This window comes from Canis lupus, chromosome 24 (genome assembly GCF_003254725.2).
Source record: "Canis lupus dingo isolate Sandy chromosome 24, ASM325472v2, whole genome shotgun sequence".
Taxonomy (NCBI): Eukaryota; Metazoa; Chordata; class Mammalia; order Carnivora; family Canidae; genus Canis; species Canis lupus.
This window is the reverse complement of record NC_064266.1, coordinates 47,249,891-47,272,574: the sequence shown is the minus strand read 5'-3', so window position 1 is coordinate 47,272,574 and position 22,684 is coordinate 47,249,891. Positions and strand designations below refer to the sequence as shown.

The 22,684-nt window shown below is 64.2% G+C and overlaps 1 protein-coding gene and 1 pseudogene across 1 annotated transcript; one reads left to right on the top strand and one right to left on the bottom strand.

Annotated features, from left to right (window-relative positions):
* Positions 1–3,033: 3,033 nt before the first annotated feature.
* LOC112673339 (60S ribosomal protein L32-like) lies at positions 3,034–4,110 on the bottom strand (annotated as a pseudogene).
* A 2,834-nt stretch (positions 4,111–6,944) lies between these two features.
* HELZ2 (helicase with zinc finger 2) lies at positions 6,945–22,191 on the top strand. Its single transcript, XM_025470694.3, is given in 21 exon segments — positions 6,945–7,050; positions 8,428–9,526; positions 9,804–9,987; positions 10,066–10,173; positions 10,549–11,066; positions 11,159–11,800; positions 12,665–13,448; positions 13,602–13,677; positions 13,756–13,853; positions 13,855–17,594; positions 17,724–17,842; positions 17,945–18,076; positions 18,163–18,321; positions 18,399–18,546; positions 18,639–18,755; positions 18,835–19,027; positions 19,160–19,294; positions 19,466–19,684; positions 19,837–19,993; positions 20,088–20,255; positions 20,779–22,191. Coding segments are annotated over 20 exon segments (8,925 nt in total). The 5' UTR covers positions 6,945–7,050; positions 8,428–8,480; the 3' UTR covers positions 20,961–22,191.
* The last annotated feature ends 493 nt before the right edge of the window (positions 22,192–22,684 follow it).

Here is a 22,684-nt window from a genome sequence, read left to right as displayed (position 1 = left end):
CAGGCTGGCCAGCTCCTCCCCCACATCGGGGGCTCGGGGGCTGTCCTCAGTCTTCACCACGGCCATCCTCGTCACTCTGCACAGCTCACTCTCAGGGGCTCCAGGAAGGGTTCCAGGCTCGAGGTGGGGGTGCACGGAGGGCGGCGCAGGGCAGCCGCACGGTCGGGTGGGGGCGGGGAGAGCAGCTGGGACAAAGTGCTGTGTAGACCTTTCCTGGGATGAGACCTCCCCCTCCCCTGCCCCCAGGTCAGGTGGGATGAGGGCCGCTCCACAGACCCTCCAGGCTGTGCCCTGGGAGCCTCCCACTCCTAGACTCAAAGGCCAGGGTGTGACCTCCTGGCTGGGTGGGTCCCTGGGAGGTCCCTGGGGGCCATACCTGGGTATTCAAATTCTCTTTAGGTGGGTCTGAAGGATTACCTGAGACCAGACGGGGTAATGTGAAGCCCGGGCCGGACCACGGCCCCGCAGTGGGACCTCCACAAGCCCAAGTGGTGTCTGTAGGGGCATCCGGGGCTTTCCTGAAGTTCTGGCAACAGCAGAGGGCCGCGGACGGCGAGGGCCGAGCTTTATCCACTAGGAGATCCTCTGTGTGGGGAAGGCCTGGTTAACTGGGGGAGGTGTTGGGTGGACGTCTTATTTATTTTTTTTTATTTTTTTTTTTTAATATTTTTTTTTAATTTTTATTTATTTATGATAGTCACAGAGAGAGAGAGAGAGGCAGAGACATAGGCAGAGGGAGAAGCAGGCTCCATGCACCGGGAGCCCGACGTGGGATTCGATCCCGGGTCTCCAGGATCGCGCGCTGGGCCAAAGGCAGGCGCTAAACCGCTGCGCCACCCAGGGATCCCATTATTTATTTTTAATGTGATGTGATTTCAAACAAACTTAGGCTAAAGTTGCAAACATAGTGCAAAGCACTTCTATGTCCTCCATCTAGATTCACCAATTTTTTAAAAATTTTTATTTATTTATGATAGTCACAGAGAGAGAGAGAGGCAGAGACATAGGCAGAGGGAGAAGCAGGCTCCATGCACCCAGAGCCCGACGTGGGATTCGATCCCGGGTCTCCAGGATCGCGCCCTGGGCCAAAGGCAGGCGCTAAACCGCTGCGCCACCCAGGGATCCCTAGATTCACCAATTTCTGACATCTGTCCCGCTTGGTTTTTTATATAAATAAACTTATGTCTGAGCCCTCTGGGAGCACGTTGCAGACGTCAGGCCCTTTACCCTTGACCCCTGACGTCAGGCCCTTTACCCTTGACCCCTGACTTCGTAGTGTCTGCTTCCTAAGAAGGTGTACTTTGTCACTCATTAAACCAGGAGACTTGGGCGGTTGCTCACATCCACGTTTCCCCTTTAACGATGCCTCCTAATTCGATATATACGCACGTGCGGTTTTTAGTGTGAGAATCTGCGGTGCCCCGGCCTCTCCTGGTCTTTGATGACCCGGACGGTTTTGCAGGGGGGGTCATTTAGTAGAGTCTGTGATGGTTCCTTGTGAATTTTTTTTTTTTAAGATTTTATTCATTCATTCCTGAGAGAGACAGAGGCAGAGACCCAGGCAGGGGGAGAAGCAGGCTCCCTGCGGGGAGCCCGATGCAGGACTCGATCCCGGGACCCCAGGGTCACGCCCTGAGCCCAAAGCAGATGCTCAACCGCTGAGGCTGAGCCGCCCAGGCGCCCGCCTGATTGATAAGAGGTTTTGCATTTTGGGCTGGAAATTCAGGGAGGGGCTGTGTCCTCCAGGCGCCGTGCCCCGTGCGAGATGTGTCTGCCTTGTGGGGGTGATGAGCCCTGATCCCAAGGCCGGGAGACGTCTGACCGCTTGTCCGTGGCAAGCACGAGGGGTCCAGGACGCCTGGACCCCCGGGAGGATGGGCTGCCCATCTGTCCATCTGGGGGCGGCAAGAGGAGAAGGTGTGGGCCCAGCATCGAGTGACGTGCCTGCCTGGCGTTCCGGGAAGAAGCCGAAGAGGCCAGGACGGCGTGAGTGCGAGCGTCCACGTCCGGGAGGAGCCCTGCGCCAGATGACCGCGTGGGCCCCATCAGCGCCGGGAGGAGCTGCAAAGCCCAAAGGTGAGGGCCGGGCCGGCAGAGAACCGCGGAGAACCGGCGCTCTGCACGCCTTCACCATCCAGGGCACGGCGCCTCTTACCCTCCGCCTTCCTATTTCAGTGAGGATCGCGAGCCCTTAGTATAAACTCAGGCCTACGAGAAAGGAGAGGGCAAAAGCCTTCCTCCCGCCCCGGCCACGCAGTTGGCTTCTGGTTCTTCTGATTCTGTAGCTGAAGTTCGAGCTCGTGCACGCGCACTCTCTCTTTATCTTTCTTTTTTTTTTTTTTTTTTTTTTTTTTGTGAGAGGGGGAAAGAGGGTGGGGGAGGCAGAGGGAGAGTCTTAAGCAGGGCAGGGCTCGATCCCATGATCCTGAGACCATTAGCTGAACTGAAATCAACGGTCAGCTACTCACCCAACTCAGGTGCCCCTGAACTTTATATGCTTTTCCTTTTTTTTTTTTTTTGAACCCAAGGTGCAGGGGCGCCTGGGGGCCTCAGTGGTTGAGCATCTGCCTTCAGCCCAGGGCGTGACCCCGGGATCTCGGATCGAGTCCCGCGTAGGGCTCCCTGCATGGAGCCCGCTTCTCCCTCTGCCTGTGTCTCTGCCTCTCTCTCTGGGTCTCTCAGGAATAAATAAATAAAATCTTTAAAAAAAAAGAATTGTTTTATTTTCGCGTGGTTGAATGTGTTCGTGGCGTGCTGGTAGATGGCTACCCGCGCTCTGAGGGGGAAAGAGAGAGCCACGATTCAGCGTCCGCGGCGGATTTCAAACCAGCACCTGAACGTCAGTGAAGCGAGTCCGAGGAGCTGGGGACGTGGCGGCCGCTGAACCTGCTGCCCGAGAGCGCCCCCGACCAGGGCCTTGCCCCCGCACCTCCCCGCACAAACGGCTCCTTCTGTGCCTTTCCGGCTGGCGGTTTTTTCCTGTTTATTTATTTTATTTTTTTATTTTTATGGTTTTATTAACACAAATATGACACGCACATAAGCTGTCTATTCCTTTTCTTCGCTACGCAGCCTGGCACTGGGATTGGTGACTGATGGCCAGCTGGGCTGCTCTTTCCACAGTGGCTTTGCGGTTCTTGGAGGATACATTGTGAGCAATCTCTGCACAGTAAGATTTGTTGCACATCAGCAGCACTTGCAGCTCCTTGACGCTGTGGGCTAGGAACTTCCGGAAGCCACTGGGCAGCACGCGCTTTGTTTCCTTGTTGCTCCCGTAACCAATGTTGGGCATCGAGATCTGGCCCTTGAGTCTTCTGCTACCTATTGTCAATGCCTCTGGGTTTCCGCCAGTTGCGCTTAATTTTGACATATCGGTCTGACTGGTGCTGGATGAACTTCTTGGTCCTCTTTTTAACGATCTTGGGCTTCCCCAGCGGTCTGAGGGTGGCCGTGATGCCCGGCGGTCGACGGCTGCCACCTCCACAGGCGGCGCCGAGGAGGAGCGTTCTCTCCTGTTTAAATCTTTGATCCGTCTGCTATTTTATTGAGGTGCGAGGTCCTGTGTAGAGGATCCCCCGCCCTATTTTCGTTTCCAGATGCTAGCCCCTTGTCCTAGCGGAATCGTAGAGCTGCAGCAGCCCTAACAGAGCTGGTGGGAGGCAGCAGCTTTTCCCGGCCACACGGTCTCCCGCTACGCAGGGAGCTCTGCAAGTCCGCCCGTTTCTGGACTTTCTGTTCTGCCCACGGCTTGTCCCCTTGTGCTCCAGAACCACACTCAGCAGCTGCACAGGGTGTTTTCATATTTGGCAGAACTCCTCTCCTGTTACTCTTTTCTTTTCTTTTTTTTTTTAATTTTTATTTATTCACGATAGTCACAGAGAGAGAGAGAGAGAGGCAGAGACACAGGCAGAGGGAGAAGCAGGCTCCATGTAGGGAGCCCGACGTGGGATTCGATCCCGGGTCTCCAGGATCGCGCCCTGGGCCAAAGGCAGGCGCCAAACCGCTGCGCCACCCAGGGATCCCCCTGTTACTCTTTTCAAACTAACTCACCGATGTCCTCTTTACCCGTTGATCAGGTGACAGACGCGTGGGTTTCCGTGTCCTGGCCATGGGGGTGCAGGCGGCCTCCGAGGCTCATTTCACTTCCTCCAGATACAAACCCGGTGCCATTGCGGGTCCTAGGGCAGCTCTGTGTCTAACTTCTTGGGGACCCTCCACGCTGATCTCCAGGCGTCTGCACCAGCCTGCATCCCCACCAGCGGTGCAAGAGGGCTCCCCCCTCTCCACGTCCTCGCCAACATCTGTCGTTTCCTGACGTCTCTTGGTGGTTTTGATTTGCGTTTCCCTGATGCCAACAGATGTGGAGCATCTTTTCACGTGTCTGTCGGCCACCTGGATGTCTTCTTTGGAAGGGTGTCTATTCAGGTCCTTTGCTCATTTTTATTTTTTTAAAGATTTTATTTATTTATTCATGAGAGACACACAGAGAGAAGCAGAGACAGGCAGAGGGAGAAGCAGGCTCCCTGTAGGGGGCCCGATGTGGGACTCGATCCTGAGACCCCGGGGTCACGGCCTGGGCTGAAGGTGATGCTAAACCGCTGAGCCCCCCACGTGCCCATGGGCTCTCTATTCTATTCCTCTGGTCTATGTGCCCGTATTTATGCCAGGACCACAGTGTGTTGGTTACTACAGCTTTGTATTACAACCTAGAATCAGAAAGTGTGACACCTCCAGCTTTGTTCTTTTTCTCAGCATTACTTTGGCTATTTGGGGTCTTTTGTGGTTCCAAATGGATTTTAGGATAGTTTTTTTCTATTTCTGTGGAAAATGTCATTGGAATTTTTATTGGGATTGCATTGAATCTGTAGATTCTTTAGTGACAATTTTTGCATCTATATTCAGCAGGGCTATTGGTCTTTAATTTTCTTTTATTGTGGTGTCCTTATCTGGCTTTGGGATCAGGGTAATGCTGGGCTTGTACGAGGAGTTTGGGAATGATCTCTCTTCTTCCGTTTTCTGTTACTCTTCCTCGTAATAATTTTCCTGCCCACTCTTGCTGGCTTAGGTAATGCTTTTCCCAGTGAATTTTAGTATATGTGCTGCCGAAGCGAGCACCCCAGTGAATTTTAAAATCAGCTTGTCTATCCCCCAATTCTTCTTAGTAATTTTATTGGGATTGTATTAAATTCATGGATGAGTTTAGGAAGAGTTAATATATTTATGTTAAATGTCCTTATCCATGAATGTAGTACTCCACTCCATTTTCGGTGGTATTCTGTTGTGTCTCGGGAACATTCCAGGGTTCTTGCATGTTTCTTGTTAAGGTGACTCCTAGGTCTTGTGTTGCTGCCCTTATTTATGGAATACTTTCTTCTGTTACGTCCTCTAACTTAATGATTGTGTATCTTTTTTTTTTTAAAGATTTTCATTTATTTACTAATGAGAGACACAGAGAGAGGAAGAGAAGCAGAGACACAAGCAGAGGGAGAAGCAGGCCCCATGCAAGGAGCCCGATGTGGGATTCGATCCCGGGACTCCAGGATAGCACCCTGGGCCGAAGGCAGGCGCTAAACCGCTGAGCCACCCAGGGATTCCCCAATGCTTATATATCTTGAGGCTCTTAGTATGATTACTAAGGATGCACCCAGACAATTTCCTGAATTAGTTGGGGAGCTCCCATCATTGCCTCCCATCATCGTACCTCCGTGGTACAGGCGGGGCCCCCACGTTGGCCTCTGGGGCTGGTCAAGGGAGGTTCATTGAGGCCATTGTTGCCCCTTACAATGTGATGCTTGTCTCCATACAGGTGCATGTCACCGAGGTGCAGTTTTGGTGTGTTGACCATCTATTGCTGTGTGAGAAATCACCCGAAGACTTGTTGGCCTAAAACAACATTAAACATTTATTATCTCATAGTTGGAAGTGGCTTAGCTGGTGACTCAAGCTTGTGGTCTCTCTTGAGGTTGCAGTCAAGCTGGAACTTGAGGGTCCCCTTGCAGAATGACCCACATACATTCCAGACAATTGGTGCTGGGGTTTGGCAGGAGGCTGCTGTCCCTTCTGGCATGGGACTGTCAGCAGGGCTGCTGGAGCGCCCTCGCACGGAGGCGGCTGGCTTCCCCCCACAGTCAGCCTGCGAGCCGGGAGCAAGCACAGTGTCCTTTGGCCCAGCCTTGGTCGTCAGACAGCTGCCATATGTTAGCTCTCTCCATGGTTCAAGGGGACGCTACAAGGTTATGAATCTAGGAAGCAAGGACCCTTCGGGGTACATCAAGTCCCAGTGGGGGCACTGGCTGCTTTGCTAGCTAGCTGCCTGCTGAGTCTCAGCCAGTGAGCACAGTGCCTCAGTTTCCTCAAAGGTGACCACGGATGACACCTGTGCAGGAAAGTTGGGAATCAAATACAATTAAGCTGCAAAACGCTCCTGACCCCTCCAGCTGTCTAGAGAGGGGTGTGGCCCCTCCCGGCTCGCTCGTTCAGGGTTCACCGGTAGCTTTGGTGTATTTTGAGGGGTTGGATGTGGCTGCAGAGCATCCTCAGGTGAGAACCTCCCCAGGTAAGAGGGCGGGTCCCCTCTGACCTAGACTGGACGGAGCCGGTTGGGAAAGCCCCGCCCCCGGCGCTCAGCCTCTCCCCTTCCCGGGCCTCCGGCGGGGTCCCCGGTGCCCCCTCCCCACGCCCCCTCCGCTGCCTGAGCGGCTCTGCAGCAAAGGGGCGCCCGCCAGCACCTGCCCTTTGCTCCGCTCGGCTCTCCCGCCCCCGGCCCCCGCGGGCAGGGCCCCTTCTGCAAACCGCACAGGAGCATCCTCCCCGCGGGGAGCGCGCGGGCACCTGGGGGCAGCTCGGGGCGCCTGCCGGGCCGGGGGTCGGGTCGGGTCGGGGCGCGGGCGGGGGCGGCGCCGCGGCGGGAGGCGGGCTGGGGGCGGGGCGGGGGGCGGTGAGGTAATTTCCGCGCTCGGGCGTCAGCTTGAGTCACCGGGGGCAGAATCGAAAGTGATCGCTGGCGCCGGGCGGGAGCCGGGGCGCCGGGCGGCGGGGTCCGTGCGCGGGGTAAGCGCCCGCGGGCCGGGCTCGGGGGTCTCCGGGGGCCGGGCCGGGGCGGAGGGGGACGTCCCTGGGGGGCGGGGGGCCGGGGTGCTCGGAAGCCACCTGCACCCTGGGCCCCGAAGCCCCCGGCCTGCCCCCGTCCTGCCCTCCCGGTCCTGTCCCGGTCCTGTCCCCATCCTACCCCCATCCTGGCCCCGTCCTGCTCCCCCGTCCTGCCCTCCCCGTCCTGCCTCCCGTCCTGTCCGCATCCTGCCCCCATCCTGCCCCCGTCCTGCTCCCCTGTCCTGCCCTCCCCGTCCTGCCCCCCGTCCTGTCCCCATCCTACCCCCGTCCTGCCCCCATCCTGCTCCCCTGTCCTGCCCCCTATCCTGCCTCCCGTCCTGTCCCCATCCTGCCCCCATCCTGCCCCCCGTCCTGCCCCCCGTCCTGTCCCCATCCTACCCCCATCCTGCCCCCGTCCTGCTCCCCTGTCCTGCCCCCCATCCTGTCCCCATCCTACCCCCATCCTGCCCCCGTCCTGCTCCCCTGTCCTGCCCCCCATCCTGTCCCCATCCTACCCCCATCCTGCTGCCATCCTGCCCTCACCCCGGGGGTGGGAGGCGGCCGTGGTCTCCACACCTCAGGTCCAGAACCCTTCGCGTTGCCCTGTTTACCAATATCCAGCCGGCTGGAGGTCCCCCCGGCCCCCCTGCAGGTGGACTCAGGATTCTCTGTGGAGTGGGGTGGGCTTTCCCACTCGAGGCTGACGCTGCGGCTGCAGCTGTTTCCTCCAAAACATCTCTCGGTGCCCTCAAAGTTTTCCCCGAAAGTTCCCCTCAGACCCAGGGCATCCCCATTTCCTTCCTTCTGCAGCTCCGAGGCTCGCAGTCCTGGCTGCCCCGCCCCACCCCTCCGGCTGCCCCGCGGTTCTCAGGAGCTATCACTTTGCAGAGCCAGGGAGGGGGGCGGGGGTGCAGTGGGGGGCATGTGCTTGCTGTGTGTTTAGAGGAGTCTGTGCTTGAGGGGACTTCAGTACAAGGACCCAGGAGGGAGGCTCCCGGGAACCCAGAGAGTCCCTGGGCCCCGAGGGCATCTGCCTTTCTGCAGGCTCCTGTTGCCAGGGCAAACCACCCCCCCCCTCCGCCCCGCCGCAGGCTCCTCTCCAGCAGGTCCCAGAGACCCTTCAGAAGAGGGAGGGTCTTGGCTGGGTTGGGGTCAGTGGGGCCCAGCTCCTCAGACCTAGCACCTCTCCTCCTGTCTGGTGGACGGAATGCTCCCTGCTTCTGCTTCCACCTCCGCCGCCCCCGGCCTGATGGGGACGCCCCGTGTATCCGAGCCCCCACCCCGGGGTACACGTGGGCCTCCTGGCCTCGGGGTCTGACCTTGCTCCTTCCCTTCCAGACATTTCACATGGCTGAACAGCCCCAGAGGACCAGCTGAACCGGGAGCCTGGGATGCCGCTCCGCAGAGCCAGGCCAGAGATGGTGTCCCCAGGGTCCAGCTCATCGCCCAGCAGCCCCATGGCCACCAAGGAGCTACCTCTGGCCAGACTGTGTGCCCAGCTGGACCTGCGACTAGGCTGCTCCCGCTGTACTCAGCGCCTCAATGAGAGCACCTACCTACTGCGCCAGGTAGAGCACAGCTGTCCCCAAGCCATCCTGCTGGCCCGCTTCAAAGGAGCCACCAAGAGCAGGGTCTGGCGCAAGGTGGACCGCCGGCCCAGCTTCCCACGGCCTGCCCGCTATGAGGTCTGCTGGTACTACAGCCCGGGGCTCGGCTGCCAGCGCCACCACAACCAGTGCACCTTTGCCCGAAGCCGGGAGGAGGCCCTGGTCTGGACCTTCGAGCGTGAGCACAACGTCAGGCGCATGTGGCTGAAGTCCGAGCTGCAGGGCGGTGGGGCCCAGGGCGAGCTGCGCAGCCCAGCCGAGGCCATCCGTGCCGAGTACGGCGGCCACTTCCAGCTGCTGTGCTCCCACTGCTTCCGCTGCTGTCCTCCCCGCGTCTGCCCGGTGGACGCCCGGGGCCGCTGCCCCGAGCATGGAGCCTGCCCCTCGCTCCTGACCCACGTGAGCACCGAGGGCCGCCGCAAGCAGCAGGTTGTGGAGGTGCGGCCGCAGCCCCAGTACGGCCAGCCACTGGCCTACTGCATGTTCGTGGGGCGCGGGCGGCCCTGCCGGCACGGGGCATCCCGCTGCCAGTACGCGCACAGCGCGGTGGAGATGGCCGTGTGGGAGGCTGAGCAGCTGGACGGCCTCAAGCGGTGCGACCTGCTCTCGCCCGCTGCCCCCAGCGGGGAGGAGCGCACAGCCCGCCCTGGCCAGGCCCCCAGGGTCAAGCTGTACTGCCGGGCCTGCCTGGTCACCTGCCACTCCCAGGAGGCCTTTGAGAACCACTGCTCGTCCCTGGAGCACGCACAGATGGTGGTCTTGGACCAGGAGGAGTGCTGGGAGCACCGCAGCCCACCCACGGGGCTCTCCACATTTGAGCTCTGCCCAAAGTAAGGACCGTGGGGTGGGGGAGCGGGGTGGGAGGGTGAGCCAGGGGTTCCCTGTCCCCTCCGTGGTACAGGCGGGCCCCCACGTTGGCCTCTGGGGCTGGTCAAGGGAGGTTCATTGAGGCCATTGTTGCCGGGCCTCTTCTTGGCATAGGATAGAGGAGGTCCCTGCTCCCACCCTGCCGCCCCCAGGCCTGGAATGTGCCCCGCCTCCCCCACAAGCCAGCATGGGGCTGAGAGGGCTAAGCCCTGCTCTGCTTGCTCGCCTCCCCTTTCCTAGTCCCAGCCTCTGTGAGTATGGGGACATCTGCACCAAGGCGCATTCAGAGCAGGAGCTGCAAGAGTGGACCCGACGGGTGCAGGCCGTGAAGCTGCGGGAGCGGGCCGCCTGGCAGGAGGGGCTGGCGTCTTACCAGACGCGGCTGCTGGCTGAGTACCAGCGGAGTAGCAGTGAGGTTCTGGTGGTAAGCGGGGACCAAGTGAGTGGGAGGGCGTCGCTGGGGCCAGAGCCACCCCGCTGACAGCCAGGCTTCCCTGCGCAGCTGGCCGAGACCGTCGAAGGCGTGTCCATCACGTGCAAGCAGCCCCTGGTGCATGAGGCCCATGAGAAGAAGACTCAGCACAGCTGGATATTTGACGTCAACTCGAAGGTGAGGAGCCAGCAGGCCCCGGGTTGGCTGGGGTTTGGGGTCTGCGGCCGCTGCCTTGTGCCTCCCCTTGGCCACGCCCGTGTGACCCGGAGCACGTCAAGCGCTGTGGGGTTATTCTGTGCAGTGTCTGACAGAGGGTGGGGACCGGGCTAGTGACCGCGTGTGCCCGGAGCTTCCCTACACCGTGGCCTCACTCAGCATCCACGGGGGCTGCCTCAGCCAGCCTGTGGCCCCCTTTGCAGAGGGGACCCCAAGGTTCAGACTGGCCGAGCGCCCTTCTGGGGTGACAGCAGGGTGGGGAGGGCCGGATGTGTCGCCTGGACTCTGACGGGCGGGCCGGGGCTGGGCGCCCTGACTGTGCAGTCTCTCCCCCAGGAGCCCCTGCTCCACGTGGCCCTGCTGAAGCAGGAGCTGGGCGCAGACTTCTGGCTGGCGGCCCCCGGCCTCCCGTCGGGCCAGCTCTATGCGAAGGGCGAGCGCTTCCAGGCGCGTGCCTCGCCAGCCGCGTTCCAGGTGGAGGTGCGCGTGCGGACTGCCTCCTTCGGCTGCTTCGAGCAGTGGCTGGTCTTGGACTTCGGCCGCAGGCCAGTGCTGCTGCGGAAGCTGAGGCTGCAGGCGGGCCAGGTGCCCTGCCCGGGGCTGCGGGGGAGGCCGGGGGACAGCCGCCCCAAGGAGCTGGAGCGCTGGCACACCGGCAACCGCCACGTGGTGCCTGGTGTGGTGCGGACGGCCGAGCAGGAGGCCCTGGTGGCGATGTACAAGGTGCCCGCCCTGGCCCTGGACTTCAGTCCCGGCGGCCTGGCCTCCGGCCCCATGTCCTGCACCAACTACCGGCAGAGGATGCACCAGTTTCTCTATGAGGAGGAAGCCGTGCAGCAGCAGCTGGTGGCCAAGTGAGTGAGGGCGGGTGGGCGGGGGACGGCCGCTGCTGGGGTGTCGACGGCCGAGTGCCGGCTCCGTGCGCTGACCCTTGTCCTCCCCGCAGGCTGAACTTCCGGGGCGCGGTGGCCCTGAGGACGTCACTGCAGACGCCGGCCCTGGGCATGCTCTTCCCGCCGTCGGGAGCCCTGTTCGCCGAGGTCCCCAGCCCCTCCTCTCTCTTGCCAGACACGGACCAGGGCTTCCTGCTGGGCCGGGCGGTCAGCACAGCGCTGGTGGCCCCCGTCCCCGCGCCTGACCACACCGTGTACGAGGTGCGGCTGGAGACCCGGGCCAGCTCCGAGCAGGCACTGTGGCTGCTGCTGCCCAACCACTGCTGCTCGGCCCTGGGGCTGCAGCCCGAAACCAGCCCCACCTTGGAGGTGCAGTTCCAGGTCGACCCGCTGACCTTCCGCTTCTGGCACCAGGCGGTGGACGCGCTGCCTGAGGAGCGCCTGGTGGTGCCTGACCTGCCGACTTGCAACCTGCCCCACCCTCTGCCCATCCCGCCCGCAATGCAGGGCAACCGCAAGCAGAAGCTGGCTGTGGCCTTCATTGCGGGCAGTAGCCCCGGGGGCCAGCGGCCCATTGCCCCGCTGCTCATCTACGGCCCTTTTGGCACAGGCAAGACCTACACGCTGGCTATGGCCTCCCTGGAGGTCATCCGGCAGCCGCACACCAAGGTGCTCATCTGCACACACACCAACAGGTGAGCAGAGCCACCACCCAGACCTGCCCGGAGCCTGCTTCCCTAGGATCTAGGGCTGGGGAGCGTGTGCCACTGGCTTGGGGGGTCACCGCCAGAGAGGAAGGGGAGGCCGCTGGAGGCCCGGGCATGACCGCCCGTGTTGCCTGGCCATCGGCCCAGTGGGGCTGGGCTCGGCTCGCATCCTCTGGCTGCCCTGTGGACGCTGGGGGGCGGGGAGCAGCGCGGCCCCTGGGGTGAGTCTGGTCACTCTGACCCTAGGGACCCTCTGTCCTAGCTGACTGGTCCTGGGCTAAGAGACACAGGGGACACCTGTGCTTCAGGCCCAGTGCAGGGCGCCCCGGGGTCAGGGTGTGCTGCTTGGGGAGGGGCCCGGGGCGAGGTCCTGGCGTCGTCTCTGAGACGAACACAGACTCTTCCCTCAACCTCTCACCCGATCCCCTCGGTCAGTGTGGTTTTCTTAGCTCCCAGCACTTGCTGCTCAGGAGGGGTCTCTCCCGCGGGGGCCCGGCTTCTGCCCCAGAATGCGCTGGCCCTGGGTGTGTGAGGGGCTGGCCTCAGTGCTCCTGAGAGCCGGCGCCAGGTCTCCCGGCCCCTGGCCCCCCTGCGGCTCCCCCATCTGCCTCTCTGCACGGCCGGCCCCTCCTTCACCTCCTCCGGGGAGCCCTCCCTGGCCTCCCCGACCTGCGCTGTTGCCAGTTCTCGTCTGGCTCTGACCTTCCGTGTTTCTCTGTCTGTGTGTCCGTCCTCTGTGCTGGTGTTTAAGCTCTGTGGGGGCAGGACAGGCCTCGCTGCAGGCCAGGCCGGGCTCACAGTCGGGGCCTGAATGGACAGCCGCTGAGGCCCCGTGTGCCCTTCTGCCCTCAGTGCGGCCGACATCTACATCGAGGAGCACTTCCACGGCTACGTCAGCAGCGGCCACCCCGAGGCCGCCCCGCTCCGGGTCATGTACACGGACCGGCCGCCCAGCCAGACGGACGCCACAGTGCTGCAGTACTGCTGCCTGACGCAGGACCGCCGGGCCTTCCGCGCACCGACGCGGGCCGAGCTGGAGCAGCACCGCATCGTGGTCACCACCACGTCGCAGGCCCGCGAGCTCAGGGTGCCCGCCGGCTTCTTCTCGCACATCCTCATCGACGAGGCCGCGCAGATGCTGGAGTGCGAGGCGCTCACCCCGCTGCGCTACGCCGCGCCCGGCACCCGCGTGGTGCTGGCGGGGGACCACATGCAGGTCACGCCCCGGCTCTTCAGCGTGCCCAGGGCCCAGGCGGCGGGGCACACGCTGCTGTACCGCCTGTTCCAGCACTACCAGCGGGAGGCGCACGAGGTGGCCCAGCGGAGCCGCCTCATCTTCCACCAGAACTACCGCTCCACGGAGGCCATCCTCAGCTTCGTCTCGCGCCACTTCTACGTGGCCAAGGGCAGCCCCATCCACGCCAGCGGCCGCGTGCCCCCACACCCCAGGCTGCACCCGCTCATGTTCTGTCACGTGGCGGGCAACCCCGAGCGCGACCTGTCCAGCACGTCCTGGCTGAACGCGGCGGAGGTGGCTCAGGTCGTGGAGCAGGTGCGGGACCTCCACGACGGCTGGCCCTCCTGCTGGGGCGCCCGGGAGCAGAAGCACATCTGCGTTGTGTCGCACGGCGCCCAGGTAAGTGCACCCACCTGCGCTTGAGCCCCGTGACTGCAGCCGGGGCGGGAGCTCCGGGGCACTGGGTGGGGGGGCCAGAGTCCCACCCTTGGGGGGCCCGCACCGCACGCCCAGCGCTCACCCAGGCCCGCTGCGCCGGCCGCGTGTCTCCAGGTGACTGCGCTGAGGCAGGAGCTGAGGAAGAGGAACCTGGGCCAGGTGTCCGTGGGCAGCTTTGAGATCTTGCCAGGTGGGCGCCGGGGGCGGGGGCGGGGGCGGGGGGGCCTCCCCTCCTGGCCTGGCCTGGCCTGACGGTGCCCCCTTGCAGGCCGGGAGTTCCGGGTGGTGGTGCTGAGCACCGTGCACAACCACCACAGCCTGCTGAGCTCAGGGACAGCCTCCCTCGGGTTCTTCACGGACGCCCTGCGTGCTCAACACCATCATGACCCGCGCCCAGTCCCAGGTGGTGGCCGTGGGGAACGCTCTGGCCCTCTGCTCCTCCGGGGCCTGCAGCAAGCTCTGGAAGAGCTTCATCCGTGAGTGTGTGAAGCATCACAGCGTCTGCCCCGAGAGCCTGTCCCTGGAGCACATCGAGCAGGGCGTGCTTCAGCAGCAGCGCTGGGCCCTCCAGGCCGGGAGGTCTGCGGCAGCGGCGGCCCTGGACGCTGTCCCAGAGGAAAGGGCAGCAGGGGAGCCGGCCCCAGAGCGTGCGGCCACGGGGGCCACGGCTCGGGGGAGGACCTTCCCGTCTAAGACCTCGGCAGCAGGAGACAAGGCCGCGCCGCGGGCAGAGGCAGGGGACGCGGCCTCAAGGTCCGTGGCCAGGGGCTGCTCCGTGGTGGGGGGCCCTGCCACGGTGCCCACGGAGGTGGAAGGCGCAACATCGGCACCATCGAGGACCTCATCGCTGGGGGACGGGACCTCCAGGAATGCGGTGGCAGGGCTGACGGCCACGGAGAACAGGGACCCCGAGGACCCTGAGGACACTGAGTCCGACTTCTGGCCTTCTGACACGGAGCTCAACGCGGACGACTCCATCCTGCAGGAGCTCCTGGATGAAGGCCGGAACGTGACGGTCACCGTCCGGGAAGATGGGCTACTGGACACCATTGCCAGGCCCGAGTCCCCGCACCAGGCCCGGCAGTACACACACCTGCCACGGGCCACCCTGCAGAAACTACTCTGCTCGGAGCCCGAGCTGTACCGCCACTGTGCCTTCGTGCAGGAGACCTTCGAGCAGGCGACAGCCCTCCCGCTGGATGACGTGGCTTCCAGCCCCATCCAGATCAGGGGCCGCCTGCACTGTGGGATGGCCTTCAGCGGGGACGAGGTGCTCGTGAAGGTCCTGGGCCAGGACACGGGCTGCCCGGGGAGGCGGCAGGGCTGCGTGGTGGGCGTGCTCAAGAGGAAGCGCCGGGAGCTGGTGTTCGTGTGCCGCATGGATGAGTGGGACTCTCGCATCATGACCCCCGTCGATGGCTCTGTGACGAAGATCTTCGTGGCCGAGCTGAAGGACCCGCTGCAGGTGCCCATCCACCGCGTCCAGCAGGGCCGCGTGCAGCGGGTGGGGTATGAGCGGCTCACGGCCGAGGCCCGGGGCAGCCGGCTCTTCTGGGTGCGCATCGTCCTGTGGCGGCAGCGCTTCTACTACCCCCTGGGCATCGTCCTGGAGGTGCTGCCCGAGGCCACCACGTGGGAGCAGGGCCTCCGCGTCCTGGACCTGGAGCACGGCTTGAAGAAGCCCTCACTAGAGCCCGCAGCCCTCTGCAAGGTGCTGCAGAAGTACCGGGCGGAGCTTGGCCGGGCCCCCGACCACCGGGAGGACTGTCGCGGCTTCCCAACCTTCACCGTGGACCCCCAGGGCGCCCAGTACCTGGACGATGCCCTCAGCGTCCGCGATCTGGGCCCCAGGTACCAAGTGGCTGTGCACATTGCTGACGTGGCCAGCTCCCTTCCCAGGGACGGGGCCGTGGACCTGGAGGCCCGCAGGCAGGGCATCACGTTCTATGCCCCTGACCGGGAGCCGGTGCCCATGCTGCCAGCCGGCCTCTGCCGTGACGTGCTCAGCCTCCTGCCCGGCCAGGACCGCTTGGCCATCTCCCTCTTCCTCACCGTGGAGAAGGGCAGTGACCAGATTAAAAGCCTGCACTTCGCGCCCTCTGTGATCTGCTCCGACCGCCAGCTGTCCTACGAGGAAGCTGAGGCCGTGATCCGGAGGCACCCGGGTGGTGGCCGCGAGCTGCCCGCCCAGCTGGACTCTGTGGACGCCTGTGTCGTGGCCGCGTGCCACTTCTCCCGGGTGCTGCGCCGGCGCCGCCTGCAGACCGACTCCCACTACGAGCAGCCCAGCGAGGACTGTGTGCTGGGCTTCCGTGCGGCCCACGTCATGATCAAGGAGTACATGATCCAGTTCAACAGCCTGGTGGCCGAGCTCCTGGTGAGCAGCGAGCCCACGCGGACCGTCACGCCGCTGCGGTGGCAGCCCACGCCCGGTGAGCGGCAGCTGGGGGCCCTGTGTGACAAGCACCAAGAGCTGGTGGCCCTGTCGCTGCACCTCCGCCACCACCTGCCCAGCCGCGGGTCCCCCGGCAGCCACATCTACCTCCTGGCCTCCCTGTGGGAGCACGTCCAGCTCGCAGCCCGCGCCGGGGACTGGAACCGCGTGGAGGACCTCATCACCACGGACGACTTGCACCCTTCTCTGGCTCCCGTGGGCCTGGACCTCCGCAAGGCTCTGGCCCGCTCTGCGTTTGGCCGCTCCTGCCAAGGTGAGCGGCAGGAGGCTGGCCACTACTCGCTGCAGGTGGACTGGTACACGTGGGCGACCTCCCCCATCCGCAGGTACCTGGACGTGGTGCTGCAGCGGCAGATCCTGCTGGCGCTGGGCCGCGGCGGCCCCGCCTACTCCGCCCGCGACATCGACGGGCTGTGCCAGGAATTCAGCTACCAGCACGGGCGCGCCCAGAGCTACCAGCGCCAGGCCCGAAGCCTGCATCTAGCGGCGCAGCTCAAGGTCCAGCCGCGGAGCAAGCTGGGCTTCGTGGTGGGCGTGGAGACCGGCTCCCGCTGCTTCAGGCTGCTCTTCCCCGCCGACCCCGAGGCCCTGCCGGACCTCTGCCCCGTGCACTACCGCTCCTTGCAACTGGCCGAGCACCCCGGCAACCTGGAGGGGCGGCCGGGCCTGCGGCTTGTGTGGCGGCGCCGCATCTACTCCGTGTGGGCAGACGGGCCGCGCTCCCCGCTGCCGGGCGCCCTGCTCGACCCACACACTAGGCCCGTGGACGCCAGCCTGTGGCAGCAGCTGCTGGAGCTGGTGCAGGAGCAGCGGTGGCCGGAGCTGGCTGCCCTCGTGCGGGAGCAGGGCGCGGCGAAGCCCCAGCAGCGCATGCTGGGCCGGGTGTGGCAGAGCCCCTGCGGCCACTTTGTGGAGGTGGCCCGGGAGCTGGGCGGGGGGGACACGCTGCAGGTGCAGCTCAGTGCCACCCTGCAGCGTGGCTTCCTGGCACCGAGTCTGCAGCTGTGCACGGTGGCACCCGGCTTCACCCTCTGCCTGGAGCACGTGGAGCGGCTGGGCAGCTGCTTCCTGGACCAGATGCCCCAGGCCGTGCGAGACCGCTGTCCCGACGTGGCCGAGTACTCCCGCGTGTGGGGGCCCTTCTGCTCCTTGGAGTCGGCCACCGGCGCCGTCTTGGAGAGTGACTCCATCACGCTGCAGCACGTGAGCATATCCTGGGATGTGAAGCAGATGCCGCAGCGGCGGCTCCGGGGCTCCTTCTGCCTGGAATCCTCCTTCCTCAGTGAGCACTGCATCGACCTCAGCTTTGGCCACTGCTACCTCTGCCTCCGGCTCGAGGGGCTGCTGGCCGTGCCCGCCGCAGAGAAGCGGCTCCCCTCAGCTGGCCCCGGCCAGCCTCCCCCGGCCACCCCGGCCTGCGGCCCCAGCGGCCCCGGCCCCTTCCTGAGCATTGACCCCGACACGTACACGTGGGTGGCCCACGGGCTGACAGAAGACTGGGACCCGAAGGAGGGCCGGGCCGACCGGCAGGAGACCCCCAAGCAGGTGCACTTCTTCATCCAGCACATGGCCATGGAGAAGGTTCCAGAAGAGGTGCTGAGGCCTGGTGCCCGATTCACCATTGAGGTGCTGCCCAAGCAGCTTCCGGACATGTGAGTGGCCTCCACGGGGGGACGCCAGGGAGAGGCTGGCGGGCGGGGTGGGGCGACAGCTCCCTGGGTCCCCTCCCCGGGCCAGTCCTGCGGGTGCCCAGTGTCCCCCTCACCACCACCTGCCCCCAGTCGCAAGGAAGAAGCCGTGCGCGGGCTGAAGCGCGCATCCCCGCTGGTCATCAACATTGCCCTGGGCCGGCCCATCCCGCTGCCCCGCCAGCTTCTTTCCCAGCAGACCCGTGGCCGAGGTAGGTGGACGTCCGGCCAGCCCCCGCCCCGCCGCTGAGTCCCTTCATCCGGCCTGGGCCCTGCCCTGCACCCCTGCTCAGCCAGGCCTGACCCTCCCTTAGGGACATACAGCAGGTTCCTGGAGAAGCAGGCGTTCGACCTCCCTGGCGGCCCCCACACGCTGAACCGCAGCCAGAACAGGGCTGTCAGGGCGGCTCTGAAGAAGCAGTTCACCGTGATCCAGGGCCCTCCAGGTGGGGCCCCTGCCGGGGCTGTGGGTGCTTGGGGCTGCCCGGGGTAGGGGGGCGGCAGCTCTGCTCATCGCGTTCTCTGCCCACAGGGACCGGGAAGACAGTGGTGGCCTTCCACATCGTGTTCTGGTTTCACAAGTCAAATGAGGAGCAGACGGGGGCCTGTGACACCCCCAGGGAGAAGCAGCTGGGGGGTCCCTGCATCCTGTACTGTGGCCCCTCTAACAAGTCGGTGGACGTCCTGGCAGGTGCGTGGGGTTGGCTGTGGGGGCTTCGCCCAGGGGTGCTGGCCCGGGGACCGTCCCTGACGCCCCGTGGCCACCAGGGCTGCTCCTGAGCAGGAGAGCGGAGCTGAAGCCGCTGCGAGTGTACAGTGAGCAGGCCGAGGCCACAGAATTTCCGGTGCCGGGTGTGGGCAGCCGGGGCCTGCCCAAGAAGAGCCCCCGGGAGGGGAGGCCCAACCAGACCCTCAGGTGCGGTTGCTCAGCTGTGTGTGTGTGAGTGGAGGCCCCAATCCCGTCTTGGGCGAGAACTAATGCGGCTTCATGGATGTCCCCCACCCCAGGAGCATCACCCTGCACCACAGGGTCCGGCAATCCTCCAACCCCTACGCACCGGACATCAGGGACTTTGATGCCCGGCTGCAGAAAGGGGAGATCCTTTCCAAGGAGGACCTCAGCTGGTAAGCAGCCGGGGCCGTGGGGTTGTCTCTGGCCTCGGGCCGTGGGCTCGCTATAGGACCAGATGGCATCCCGGTGCAGGTACAAGACCATCCTGGGGAAAGCACGGAAGTTCGAGCTGGACCAGCACAGGGTCATCCTGTGCACGTGCTCCTGTGCGGCCTCAGCCAGCCTCAGGAAGCTGGACGTCCGGCAGATCCTCATCGACGAAGCAGGCATGGCCACGGAGCCGGAGACCCTCATCCCTCTGGTGGCCTTCTCCAAGGCCGAGAAGGTGAGTGCCGGGAGCCCCGTGCGGGTGTCACGGGCTGTGGGTTTCAACCCGGAGGGCGGCATCGCGGTCATGGTGCGGTGGCAATGGCCACGGAGCTGCGTCCCTCTAGGCCTGTGCCCGCCTGCCCCCCAGGTGGTTCTTCTCGGGGACCACAAGCAGCTGCGGCCAGTGGTCAAGAACGAACAGCTGCAAAATCTGGGGCTGGATCGGTCTCTGTTCGAGAGGTACCACGTGGACGCGCACATGCTGGACACGCAGTACCGCATGGTAAGCCGGTCCCAGGGTCTAGGCCTCCGGCCCAGGTGTCACCACCCGGGGCCCTGACCTCCGGTGTCCACCTGGCCTTTTCTGGGCCACAGGAGGCCCCCAGGCCCCCCAGCTCTGAGCCCTAGGACAGGTAGAGAGTGACGTGCCCCTGGCACATGCCCTGCCTTGCAGCACGAGGGCATCTGTGCCTTCCCCTCCATGGAGTTCTACGAGAAGAAGCTGAAGACCTGGCAGGGCCTGAGGCGGCCGCCCAGCATCCTCGGCCACATTGGCAAGGAGAGCTGCTCTGTCATCTTCGGCCACGTGCAGGGCCATGAGCAGAGCCTACTGGTGTCCACAGATGAAGGGAATGAAAACTCCAAGGCCAACCCGGAGGAGGTGGCCGCGGTGGTGAGTGCCAGTGAGACCTTCCTAGTGCCCCAGGGTCAGGGAGGGCTTCCTGGAGGAGGAGGCAGAGGAACTGAGGGAACGGGCGAGGCCCTGGTGTCCAGGGCAGGAGAGGCGCCTGGGCCAGCTTCAACAGCACCCCCTTGGTCCCTCAGGTCCGCATTGCCAAGCAGCTGACTCTGGGCAGGACGGTGGAGCCCAAGGACGTCGCCATCCTCACTCCCTACAACGCTCAGGCTGCGGAGATCAGCAAGAGGCTGGTGCGAGAGGGCGTCTCCGGAGTGACCGTGTGCTCCATCACCAAGAGCCAGGGTGAGGGTGGCCCTGGGGCAGGGGGCGCGTGCCACGCGGGTCCCAGGGTGGGCGAAGCGCCGGGGCGGGCCTCATGGTGCCGGCCCAACTGCAGGAAGCGAGTGGCGCTACGTGCTGGTGAGCACGGTCCGCACGTGCCAGGAGAGTGACCTGGACCAGCGGCCAACGAAGAGCTGGCTCAAGAGGTTCCTGGGCTTCGTCGTGGACCCCAACCAAGTGAACGTGGCCATCACCCGGGCCAGAGAGGGGCTCTGCGTCATCGGTAAGGTTGCCTGCCCGGGGGTGGGGCGGGGCGGGGCGGGGCGGGGCTCCCTGGCTGGGCGGGGCTCCCCAGGGGTGTGGCTCCCGGTGGGCGGGGGCTCCTCCCTGGGGGCGGGGCTTCTGGGTGGGCGGGGCTCCCCGGGGGTGTGGCTCCTGGGTGGGCGGGGCTCCCCCGGGGGTGTGGCTTCCTGATTGGGCGGGGCTCCCCTGGGGTGTGGCTCCCGGTGGGCAGGGCTCCCTGGGGGTGTGGCTTCTGGGTGGGCGGGGCTCCCCGGGGGTGTGGCTCCTGGGTGGGCGGGGCTCCCCGGGGGTGTGGCTTCTGGGTGGGCGGGGCTCCCGGGGTGTGGCTCCTGGGTGGGCGGGGCTCCCTGGGTGTGGCTCCGTGATTGGGTGTGGCTCCCGGTGGGCGGGGCTCCCCGGGGGTGTGGCTTCCCGGTGGGCGGGGCTCCCCTGGGGTGCTCCCTGGGGGGGCACTGGGCGGGCTGGGCCCCCCACGGAGCCCTCCGCCTTCCCTCGCCCCGCAGGAGACCACCGCCTCCTGAGCTGCTGCCCCCTGTGGCGGCGGTTCCTGGACTTCTGTGAGGCGCAGCGCAGCCTGGTGCCCGCCGGCCAGGTGCGCGTTTGCAGGAGGCCCGCCGTGGCTCCCGGGAGCGGCCGCTCCACCTGCCCGGGCCTGGGGCTGCCCCGCGGCAAGGCCAAGCCCTGAGCCCTGCCCCGCCCACTGCGCAGAAGCCCGGGCCCTCCGCGGGCCCTGCTGGCCGCCTACCTGGTGGCTCGTGAGCAATAATAACCCCTTTCCGGGGTCTTGGCCTCTCCCGGGGCAGGGAGCGGCCAGGCCCGCGCAGCCGGCAGGTGCGGACACTGGGGGAAGAACGCCGGCCTCCTGGGGAGCTGCTTCCCTTGGGACATTGGGTGACAGGGAACGCTCAGGGGTCAGGGAAGGGGGCCTCTGGGCCTTCTGGTGTTGCCCGGAAGGTTAGAGGCCGGGAAGGAGGTCCCAGCCGGGCTGCTCTTCGGTCCTTGGATGCCATCCCTGACCCCACTGGGTGCTGCTGGCTGGGGAGCTCGGTCTACTTTCTTCTTTCTTTTACTTTTTTTGTTTGTTTGTTTCAAGTAGGCTCCATGCCCAACGTGGGGCTTGAACTCCTGGCCCTAAGATTAAGAGTTGCATGTTGTACCGACTGAGCCAGCCAGGCCCCCCTATTTTTAATTTTTAAATAAGCCAAAAGCCAGTGGCTTTTTTTACTGGAACAAGTTCCTTCGCCCAAACTGACAGAGAGGCCCCCTGGAAGAGAGGGCCTGTTCTGTGTCCGCACCACCCTAAGTGGGACCCCAGCCCTGTGTCCTTCAGGAGCCACCTGCCCTTGCAGGAGGAAGGGAGGACCAGAACCAGGTGCCCACACCTGGACCATGGGTGTGCGGGGTGGCCTGGGATTGGGATGACCCTGGATGGGCAGCCTTCTTGTGCCTTCAGCCTGACCTCTGCCTCCCCTTTGCAACCTCAAGCCTGCTGCCAGGTCAGGACTTTTGGGACAACCTGTCCTGTGTTTGCAAGGTTGAGGACCTTCATTGTCACTCAGGGTGCATTCATGTCCTTCCTGCTCTGGAAACTTCTGCCTTGATATCCGCCCTCACCTCAGGCCACCCCAGCCCACCCCCAGGCAGCTCGGGCCCAGAGTCTCTGCACTTCCACCGTCCCCACGGCCTGAGGGATGCTGCCAACAAACTGCTTATACTAGGAGGGGCCTGCCCTCCCTGTGGCCTTGCTGCAGAGCCCTCTGCCAGCGGTGGGGCAGGGGGCCGGGGGTGGGGGGGTGGGCGGGGACGACAATGATGATGTTCTGATATTTGCTACAAATCAAATGTCTACATTCCAATTTATATATATTTTCTTGTTTCTGTGCTATACGATTCAATAATAATTTTATCATAAAGAACACTCCGAATGTTATTCTCACTTCTGGGTGTTTGGGGTTTACTGGGTCAAGAAAGGGTGGCCTGTCCTCTTGTTTTGGGTTGCAGGGTGGCTATGGCGTCTGTCAAGAACCAAGAGCCCATTATAGCTGGATACCGGACAAGCAAGGACTCAGGGGCTGGTGTCCCCACATCATAGCTGACAGCAGCCGGCAGGCTGAGGAGTGTCTGCCCCACAACACGGGAAGCTGGGTGGTGGTGACCAAGGGCCACAGGGGTGAGCTGCGTCTAGGACCGCGTGCCCAGCCTAGTGAACTCTGACCCCAGGCAGGGCTGGTTGCAGAGTCCAAGTCCAGAGTCCCCAAGGCTGCCAGCCCTGACAGCGTCCTGCGAGGTCCAGGGTCTGAATACTCCCCAAGGACGCCTGAACACTGCGTACCTCCTCCAGGCCAGCTCAGGCCACTCAGGGTTTGGCTCGTTTGCTCTGAGCGCCCGGGGCCTCCAGCAGCACCAGCT